The sequence below is a fragment of the Borostomias antarcticus genome (assembly GCF_949987555.1).
Source record: "Borostomias antarcticus genome assembly, chromosome: 16".
Taxonomy (NCBI): domain Eukaryota; kingdom Metazoa; phylum Chordata; class Actinopteri; order Stomiiformes; family Stomiidae; genus Borostomias; species Borostomias antarcticus.
The window spans coordinates 21,162,259-21,173,211 of NC_140249.1; the positions used below are offsets into that span (position 1 = coordinate 21,162,259).

The 10,953-nt window shown below is 46.0% G+C and overlaps 1 protein-coding gene across 6 annotated transcripts in view; it reads left to right on the forward strand.

Moving 5' to 3' along the window:
• ppip5k1b (diphosphoinositol pentakisphosphate kinase 1b) overlaps nt 1-10,528 on the forward strand; it is a 33,461-nt gene extending 22,933 nt beyond the window's left edge. For 2 of the 6 annotated variants that reach the window (XM_084451247.1, XM_084451248.1), the window contains exons 25-29: nt 501-626; nt 2,335-2,397; nt 6,999-7,136; nt 7,758-7,841; nt 8,737-10,528. In XM_084451247.1, the coding sequence (XP_084307373.1) occupies nt 501-626; nt 2,335-2,397; nt 6,999-7,136; nt 7,758-7,841; nt 8,737-8,831 (506 nt within the window). In that variant the 3' untranslated portion in view covers nt 8,832-10,528. The remainder of the gene's footprint in view (nt 1-500; nt 627-2,334; nt 2,398-6,998; nt 7,137-7,757; nt 7,842-8,736) is intronic. The other 4 variants (XM_084451249.1, XM_084451250.1, XM_084451251.1 and 1 more) reach the window with 4 other exon arrangements.
• Nucleotides 10,529-10,953: the final 425 nt, after the last annotated feature.

A 10,953-nucleotide genomic window follows, 5' to 3' on the forward strand; every position in this document is an offset into this window, starting at 1 on the left:
GTAAAATATACTGGATAAAGAAATGAAACGCCGCACTCAAGCTCTCCATGCTGGGCGATTTAATCATTAATCCTGAATCATTAAATCCCCCAGCTTCCAGAGCGTGAGTGTGCGGCTTCGTTGCTTTAATCCCTGCTTGATTCTCACAGCTGTGTCTCTTAAAGCAGGAGTGCTCTGTATTTGCAGCATATCAAACCCTTTTTGTCTTAAGTCCTGGTATCTTTCAGGTCCTGCCACACTAACTGGCTATACTGTACATGTAAGTGTAAAGCTCCGGTCAAGAGCTCGGAGAGGGCCTCTCTCTACTGTAGATCTGAAAAAAAGAGGGGTCGATGTCTCACACACACACACAGACAATCGTGTGCGCACACACACACACACAGCCATAGCAACAGTGTAGACAAAGGGCTCTTATTAATAACCGCATGGTGAGTAATGAGAACTAACGCCCCCCCATCCTTCCCCCTACTCCTCCCTCCTCCACCCCTCTACCCCACCAGGCTCCCTGTGCTCGGGCCTCTTCAGTGCCTCGGTCCTGGGGGTGTCCTCTAGCGCCCCCAACCTGCGGGAGTACGTACGCACCCACCGCAGAAACCTCTCCCCCGGCATTGTGCCGTGTCGAGATGGTACGTTACACTTTTCCAAGCCCTCTCCTCCTCTATTTAGCTGTCTCTCTCTCTCTCTCTCTCTCCTCGCCTGGGCAACGGAGAGGCTGAAGATAAACTAGATGATCCTCCGCCTGGGATTTACAACGGCCACCTTCACCACCACATCTTAATCTTATTCTGTTCTCAACTCTTTGCTTTTCCAAATGGATTATATGATTGATCGAGCCCTCAGTCCTCCCCTCCTCTTCCTCAGTACGAGTAAATCACCTTCATCCCTTTGAATGAGACTGTTTGAGTGGTTGTGTCTGCAGCATGGTCAGTGACAGAATTGGTTGTACAGTAGATTGATTATACAATATATGCTGAGCATGCAACAGTATTGCGCAATCAAGCATCCCACAAATGATCAATACTGCTGCGTCTTAATCGAGGCAACATGCTTGTTACTTGATAACATCGCAATAAGGTGTTTGATTAGGTTGGTTTGATGATTATGTGCTGCTATTTTGTCTTGGTGCATGTTTTGCAGTAATTATGATGACATACGAAGGGAAATGGTACCAGACGTTTTCCTGTGTGGAGGTCAAGACATTGTGTCTAGTTTAAAAAACGACACTACTTGTTCAATTGGGCAACCAGTCTTGTTATATAGATCAAATCTGTTTTAAGATCCATTAATCCACCTTTGAATAATCCCTAATTTACATAACCACCCTCCTACTCCCATTTCTTGGTTCAGAATCTAGTGAAACTGTGAGTCAGCTATATTAAATAGCCACCAGGGGGCCTCAATTGAACTGTGGTTATCCCAAATGTTCAGTCGTGTGTGGTATGGCCAAGAGTGTCGAACTACATGGGTGTGCTTAATTTGATCTTAAGCTGACGCCTCTCGTCAAGTCAGGGCAGTCGTCACCCCCCACAGTAAACGCACAGTAAGGGATAGGAAGGACACATGACCTGACACTTGCATGGGGTGGATTGCGTCGATGTTTTCCCACAGATTTTTCCACTGCGGGTTGTTGAACGGAACTTCCCATCTTGTCCACTGGGTGGCACTGTGTCTGTATAGATGGGTTTGGGTCTATTTAAGGACTGTGTTGTTTTAATATTACCAACATATAATTGCTGATTATAAATGTGGTTTGTTTTTATTTCTCTCCGGCGGCTTCGTCTATGAGGAGGTTAAACTCACCAAAGAACCTGCTAGGATTTTACTGCTATAAACTATTTACTTGCATGGTTTCGTCATGTCTATGTTCTTTTTTTCAGAGGTTCACTGTTTTCTCCCCAGATGTGATTGTATGTATAGGGACACATCTTCTGTGTACCAGGCGGAAAAGTCTGATTTGGTGTTCCGGATATATTGTGAGATTGTGATGTGAATGCTGTCTGTGAACCCAGTACGTTTTCCCCAAATACCCCTAGACTAGAGCTCAGTCTGCTGCATTCATACCATATAACCAAAACAGTCATCCAATACATGGCCACGCCTTTCATATTTTACAATCTTATCACCCCCTAACTTCACCCGTCAGCTCTGCCTTCTCCTCCCTCTTGGTAGGTAAATTCTGAATGGACAGATAGAACACCAGGACGACTGACATTGACAGGCAGACAGACAGATGACATACTGTAGATAGAGACAAACACACACACACACACGGCTCAGGCCCACACAAGTAGCCTGCAGCCCCAGTAACACCAGTTACCTCTCTTATTTCCTCAGAGCTGTTCTCTATGCCGGCAGTAAAGAGATTTTCTGTGTCGTTTGCCAGGCATCCGACTAATGGTATGTCTGCTTTTTTCAAGTATATCTCCCCACTCCCTTTTATCTTGCATGTCCTTTTTTGGGGGAACGATTTCTGTGTTCTTTTTGGGTTTGACATTGGCTGCGTAATCACATGACTCCAACAACAATTTCTCAAGAGTTCCTATTTTTACAAGACCTCTCCGTGTTTCTACCTGTGTGATTTCAAACCCTCACTTTTAACACTCTACTCTCTTTTAACCCATTATTGTGTCTCTGACCCACTGTTTTTCCACAGGATGCATGTATATGGAATATATCTCCTTGGATATATAGATTATATATACATGTATGGACTTGTACTGTATATTTGGTTGGTAATTCAACCCATTTTCTGTAGAAATGGTTAGCCCCTCCAGCCCATCACCATTATAAATCAGATTTTAATGGTGTGAGGATTTGCTTTTTTTTTTTCAAGCTTATCTTTTTCACAAACAACCTGTTGTAAATATCACAAATGGCCACCAGCATTCCTTATCCCTTGAGGCACTCTCTTGGTAAAGGAACATCTTGGTCTTACCGATTGGTGAATTGATAAATCGACCGACTTGGTTGCAACCACTGGTTTTGGAGGGAAGGGTTAACATGAAACCATCCACATCACTCATGCAATAACCAAGCTAATTTTTATTAATTTCATTTTGCTGGTTGATGTTCAAACAGGGATGAACCCAATGATTACTGACATAGTAGTAGTACTATGGTGTTCATTCACAACAATATGCCATGTCAACTCTCCAATTAATATATATTGTATTAAATTAGATGACTGATGTTCCATTCAGTTTGGAGAAGAAATCATCAGGTTGTCTTTGTTGTTGTTTGGAGGTTTTCTGCTCAGTGCACATACAGTAGTGAGATAAGCTTTCTGTTATTGGATATGCTAGCAGGTTTTACCGTGCTCAGGCGGTATCACACCACCATCAGAAGCTGACAGTTCGGATGAGAAAGTATTGCAAACAATGGTGAATTGAGCTCACTGCACAACGCTTTACAAACACAACACCTTTTGTCTTCCTACTGTATGTATGAATGACCTGTTTTGTGCTCCACTCGACAATCTTATCAGTATTTTTAAGACTATGGAGATGGCCGATCCAGCTCTCACTCAGTAATAGATTGGCTGAGAGTTGGAATAAACTGTAAATGGCAGTATTAAATCTCATCCAAGTTCTTGGATCCTCTGGTTAATATTGACTAAACTAAATAGACATAGCAAGTCTGTATAATTGAGATTGACAGTTCTGGGTTTCTGTTTTGAAAGAGCTTTGGACTGACTCTCAGGTAGGCCGTTGGGAGTCGTGATGACTAGTGATCTGTGGTGGTGTTTTGGGGTCAGTGCAGCCCATGTAGGATAAAGAGAGGGGATATGTATTTTTTTGTGTGTTTTTGTGATGACAACTTTATTGAAATACTCTCGGGAAGACGTGTCATTAAAACTGAAATCAGCTTACTGTCAGTTACTGACAAGAGTACAGCATGGCTTCCTTTCGAACTACCCGCCTGATAAAACATCTCACGTAGCCATCATTCCCCATCTGCCCACTAACAACTGCAGTTAACGTCGTTCCCACCTTAAAGGTATCAATCTGGATGCTGTAGTTGTTACAGCTGTCCTCGTGTCTGAAGTTGATTGGTGTGGTCTAGAAGGAGACATCGTGTTGCTGCACAATTACACAGAATAGCTTTTCATGTGCTTTACTGTTGGTTTTGGGCGACCTCTGAATTACGTTGGTCTGAACGTGTCTACGGTGCATTAATACTACGACATCAGTCGTTTTTTTTTTTTACTAGGAACAATTATTCTGCTGTGGACAGACAGCCTTGGCCGTAGCGTTGTAGTTCAGCTCTTCAGGACAATGGAGTCTCCTTTAGCACTCTGCACATCCCCTGGCACACAGCACCTCCCTCTCGCTCCTCCTCCTGCTCCTCTTGCTCCTCTGTTCCTCTTCCTCGCTCTGCCTCTCCTTCCTCAGAGCCCCTAGAGGAGCGGCCGGTAGCCCAGCTGCTGAGGAGGCTGTCCTCCGACCGGACCCTCCCGAGGTGTCCCTCTCTGTCCCAGGACGGGGCCACGGCCCAACACCTGCATCGGTGCCCCTACCACCTGCGCCTCCTCGTGTCTGGCCACGCCCCCCCCGAGTGCCTCCACGGTCAGCCCCTGTCAAACCCCCTCCACCACCGCCAACCCCCTTCCCCCCCCCCCCCCCCAATAGTGCTCAACTCCTTTAGGTTTCTTACATTTCTCTCTCTCTGTCCAGTCTTTCTGTCTCTCGACTTTCTGTCTACCATCACGTCTGTCTTCTAACTCGGTATCTCTGTCCATCCTGGTCCCCGGCTTTGTGTCGTCGTGTCCCTCTGCATGCCTGCCAGAGAACACGCCAGCGGCTGCTCTACAATGGAGTATGTTCGTTCTCCTCAGAACCCGCCGTCAATGTACGAGGCGCCCACACCTTTCTTTTTGGTCGTGCTTTGTGGTAAAAGAAAAGGTATCCTTTTCTTTTCCGTGCCAGTGACTTGCTCTGTACAGACGTTTGTGAAGCAGCTCGAAGCACTAAAGCTGTGCAGCTTCAATAACGGAAACCGGCCCACAAAAGAGCAAAGTCTCTGCATGGTTGTGAGGTGACGTGGCTGTAATACGCAACCACCTCACAAATCTCTTCTCTTTTCTAATGGGTTTCGGGCTTGAGTGAAGTGACCCACATGCATGCTACTCCTTGTGTATCGGGGTACCGTAGAAGTAGACGGACGCCGGCCAGATCCGGCTGTTGATAGAGGTTCTCCGGAACAGAGGGCTTCTGTTCTGACTCATGTTCTCTCTCCCTTTCTCCTTTTTTTCCCCCTCCACACCTCTCCGTTTTCTCATTCTCTGCCTGTGTGTCTCTCAGCCACGCTGTCAGGTAAATGGGTGAACGAGCTGTGCAGTGTACTGTAACTGTAGGCTACTGTAGCTTCGCCGTGTTTGTGTGAGCTGAATTTGATATCCACACGGGGGAAACGGCTGCACCAGCACGAGTCGGGAAAACAGGCAGACGCAGGAAGTTAACGACAGCAAAAGAACCTATTACTCATCCCTATTAGTGAAGCCCGATGTCCTTTACCTTAGGAGACCTCGGAGACCTCATGTTGTACCGCACACCGACCTTGGCCTGATGTCATTAGTGAAGCTGTCCGCTGCTTACCGTTGAAAATACTTTTCATTATCTTTTCGTTAGGCCTGCACACTTTACATCAGTGTTTTCCTCAAAAGGCATAAATTAAACTAAGGAGTGTAGAAATCAATTCCTCAGGGCCTTTCATCGTACTTGCTTCTTTGAGCAGCACCTGTGGAGAATGTTCTCTGTTGTTATGGTGTCTGGCAGGCCTGTAGCAAGTGCTGAACAGTGCATGTGGGCGGAGTTGAGCAGTGAAGGTCCCGCTCTGCGCTCACGGGGGTTTTTACTCCGCTCTCACGCTCAGAGACCCCCTGCTGCTCCGCCCAAAACCGCTCATCGCTCACCCAGACCTCCCCCCCAACCCCGCACTCCGCTCACATCGCTTACCGCTCCCAAAAAAGAGAAAAGGTCAAAATGTTTGCCGCATCTTAATTTGAGCATAATTGCTAGTCTGGCATCACCAGACCTGTTTGCAAATACAAATGAGTCTGGAAACTCTTCACTTCATTTTCCATTTCCAAGGGCCGTTATTAATGGGCGCAGACCAACAATGCCTCTGGACACAATTGGATAGACCTACTGTACAATCAATCGGAGCAATGAAATGTGCATTAGTATCAAACCCGCCCCATATTAGTTAAATGGTTGTGATTGGCCCAAATCCAGGTTTCTTGAAATCTGTCTGAACGTTACCAGACTTATGCATGGATAGAAACAATTTCACCGATTCAAAAACCAGCAACAACTACCTAGCTAACGAGCGCGTGAAAATGCAACATTCCCTAGTATTGGGGTTCCTGGCCTGATCGCCACCAGCGCCCCAAAAAACACAACCCAGCTAAACTCAAACTTAGCATTAATGTTTCTTAAACCCGTGGTATGAGCGGTAGGCTACCAGAGCAAAATTGGAGCGGGAGAAAAGGTCGATGCTACGACTTTTTTGGAAACCCGCTCTACACACTGCTCAGGCCAACGGCATGCCCTCATGGAGAGGGACGGATGGATGGGTGGGGTCATCCCTTCACCTCATCCATCACGTGTGTGTGGTGGTATTGCTTCATTGTGGTGTTCTTATTGGGCTGCACTGTATGTTGTGGATTGTATGCTGACCTGCTGTATGTGCAGTACTCGTGTTCTGCCTCCGTGACTCAAAATCTCTCATTGGTTGCTGTTTTCGAGCTTGGACTTTTGTGTGAATGACTCCGCTGGATGTTTGGCATGTTTCTGGCGCGGTGCACCCGCGGGTCACCCCAACTGTACCCTGTCCCGCCGGGCAGTGTCACATCGGCGCCATGGTTTAATTACCAGGGTACGGGCAGCCGCATGGGAAGGGGCCCAGATAACCGTATCACCACGCCTTCTCCTCCCAGCTCAGGTGGATGGAGGGGTGGTGCGACTCTGTCTCTGTGTGTCTCTCTCTCTCTGACTCAGGCTTCGAAGGCTGCTCCATGGTGCCCTCTATCTACCCCCTGGAGACACTGCACAACTCGCTGTCCCTCAAGCAGGTGGACGAGTTCCTGGCCACGGTGTGTGAGAGCAGCAGTGAGGCACACGCCAAGACCATGAAAGGTACAGTAGGCTTGAACGGTATCCAGCAGTCCCAGTTCATATGCTCAGATACTATATTATTGTGCATTGATTATTATACTTGTTCAACCGTCAATGCTTATCGATCACACCATATTTCTAAGTAGGGAGTTCAAACCCCTTTTAGCGATTTCTGAAAATACAGTTTAAATAGTTAATCCAATATATTATGATTTGTCATTTTATAACAGTTTAACTAATAATCGTCCATATTTGGCCATTTACTAGCTTTTTAAGGTTTTAATTTTACCCCTACTTGACTTTTGTTTATCAACAACTCCAACACACATGACCAAAGTCACTGCAGCGACTTTTGATTGTAGCCTGTTCTCTCATTTTAACACTAATAGGTTATTAGTAGTAGGTTAGTCACATTTTCAACAGTCTTTGTGTTTTGCGCAATATTTTATGTTAAAAATGTTTAAAAGTCTTAAAATAAACTATGCCGATGCGTGAGTACAGTAGCATAACTGGGTCGGCCAAGCAGGGGCAGGTACAGAGGTATTAGCCCATCAGCCTCAAGGCGGTACAGTATGTTGGTGTGTATGAACTGCAGTGTGTATTTGTGTGCAACGTTTGTTCCTGTTCATCTTTTCTCTCTAGCTCTGTCGGCCCTGTTCGACTCTTCTCAGAGCCAGGCGTACGTGGAACCGGCCCCTCGCCGCCCCCCCGCCCGGCCCCTGTGGCGTGAGTACACACATTTAGCCATTTTGAGCTGCTGGAAGTCGAAGCGGATAAAATGAGCGGAGGAAAGCCACTTCCGAAGATTGAGACACACCCCATCCTTGCGTGGGAGGTCTATACCTGTTATCAAGACGGCTGAGTAGACAACAGCCTCTGCCAACAGCCAGGAGACCGATATAAAAACCCCTTCTCTCGCTCAGCCTGTTAACTGTCAGACGAGAAAGTCCCCTGCCGTTTTGTCGTTCGCCGCCCGCATAGAGAGGCCATCAATTAAGGCGTCAGTAAAGTACGGCTGGGGATGATAACCCCCTCCCTCCCCCCCTCTGCATCGCCGCCGCTGTCATCAACCCGCCCCTCCCCGCCCCCCTCGGACGCCTCGTTGTGTCCCCCGTGGATCACACGGGGACGTATTTGGCCCTCACAGCTGCTGTGAGCTGCCTACTAACTGTCTCTCTGTCCCCAAATATCTAGGTTGCTAAACACAGCGTTATCTGTCTCAATAACCCATTTAGTGTTATCTTAAAGTGTGTGTGGAGTAGTAGGAATCATGCTTTAGGGGACAAGCGTCACACAGATGAATAAGAGCGCTGTTCTGCGTAGTGGGGGCATGACATTGTTTGTTCTGCTGTTTGGCTGGTGTCTTGGATGGAGACAGAAAGACGGGGAAACTTATTTAGAGAGATGTGTATCTATGTGGAGCCGGATAAAGACTAGGAACATCTGTCCTACTCTACAGGCTGAAGATGGACCTGTAGTCTGATTCCTCACTACCAATCAAGCACTGATACTCCTTGTACAGTGTATCTATTGGACTCTGATTGTTCATTTGTGATTGTTCGTGTGTGTGTGTGTGTGTGTGTGTGTGTGTGTGTGTGTGCGTGTGCGTGTGCGTGTGCAGACAGCAGTGGACCTTCCAGCACAGTTTCCAGTGCAGGCTCCTCCTCCCCCACCCCAGTGAGCAACCCAGCCATGCACTTTGGCTTCAGCGAATAGAGACTCCACTTTTTCCCCCTGGACCATCCATTCATCCATCCACCCATCTATCCATGCACCTAGTGCCTTTCTACACCATAGTGAGTGCCTTCTCCACTTTTAATAGCCATTATGCACTGGACTTTGAAGGCCTTGTCACTGGATAAAAAAACAACAACTTATACACCAACAAGCCCCACCCCTCAGCGTGCAGTCCATGTTGATTGACAACCAGTGGAGCCAATCACCAGGCCTCGCCGGAGGCCCTCCCCCGCAGACCCGCCTCAGGACACAGCCTGGAGCCAGAGAACGAGGAGCTTTCATCCCTCAGCCAAATCCTATTGGATGGATCAGTATACACACTGACAACACAACCACTTTCTATTTCTTCTACAAATTGGTCTGGGGGGTAAGAGGTGACTCTCCCTTTCTCTGAACAGTGAGAAATTGGTGATTTGTTTAAAAGAGCCATTTTGAATCACGGTTGCTTGTTTAATGGAATACAGGGATAGGTGAAACTTGAGACAGTTGATCAATCATAGTTATTACACGTCTGTATTATTATGCTGTTCTCTATTTTACATTGTTTGGAGGGAAGGGAGCATGGGTTGATTGGCAGTACAGTTTAATACAGGTTTTGTAGACCTACAAAGGGGGTAATGTACAAGGGGTGTGTCCAGAAATGTTGGGCCCCATGAAAAAAGATATTCCATTGGGCCCCTAATAGCATGATCAGTGGCAGCTGGTTTTCTGGACCTATTCAAGATGGTCGCCCCCTGAATCATTCCCCCCTTAACGATGCCCCCGCAGTGGACCATATTCTTATCACGTTTGGTCTCCAGGTCTTTTTCACCGCAGTGCGTCGGTACACCAGAGGATCTTCTGTGTGTGTCTATGTTCTGAGTCCCACTCATAATGTATTTGATATACGTCTCTCGAGCTGCCAAAACCCAAACAAAGCAGAAGCCTCAACATTGAGTGAGATGTATTTTCACTGTGTTCTTAGGGAAAACCACTGCAAGTGTCTGAAGACTGCCTTATTGAGTTACAGTACCTCAGTTAACACCGGGTCTTCAAACTGGTTAAGAACGTATGCAATCTACTGTCATGCCAAAGCTGATGATGTGTTTCTAATGTGCAATCAATGGAAATGATTGTATATGTAAGGTTTAAGAAATATGGCATGCGTTTAAGGCTTAAATAAACCCTTTTACGGTTTAAAGAGTTTGTTCAATCGTTCAGCAAAATACAAGCATACACAATTTACTTATCTTTTTGGTTGCTGTACAGTGTCTTTTAAAGAATGCTCCTAATCAAACCAAATCATTGGATTATAAAGAACAGAGGATGTTTTTATATTCTGTTCTAGTGTTTTAGTTTTTTAGTTTGTGTAATTTATTTTTTAGTTTCTCCCCTGACCTCTCAACTGCACTGTACAATGTGTTGCTGTAGAACAAACCTTTTATTTGCATTCTTTGTCTTGATTATTGAAATATATTATTATCTGTCTAGATTATTGAAATAGTTAATGTAATAATTTAGCTATATGTATGTTTAGGGTTGTATTTATATAATTTAATGGTGGTATTTCATGTCAACCAAAGATTGTATGCTGTTTATTATTCTCTCAGTAGCCTTCACTGCTGGAGAGAAGCGCTGAGGTTTTATTTCATGTAATATTGCTTGATCGGAAGTCTGTTGGAGGTATATTGTGTATTGGGAAAATAAAAGATCCATCAATTTAACTAGTCTAATTGTGTGTGTGTGTGTGTGTGTGTGTGTGTGTGTGTGTGTGTGTGTGTGTGTGTGTGTGTGTGTGTGTGTGTGTGTGTGTTGTGTGAGTGAGAGTGTGAGAGAGCCTGTTGTCTCTCTGTCTGGTTGTTGTTTTTGCTCCCACCCAGGTCTAGACAGGTTGTATTCGTATTAATGGTCCATGTGGAAGTGAATCTCTAGACAGCGTTGTGTTATTGCCCTCTAAACCCAGAGGGTGTAGTCTGGCACCTGAACACCGGAGTCACTGCTGTGGTCAGGAACGCCTTTCTCTTTTCTCTCTCTCTCTCTCTCCTCTCTCGGTCCCTCTCTCCTCTTTCTTCTGCCTCATACCATCAGAAGAACAATAACGATGACTCATGCCTCCTCTCTT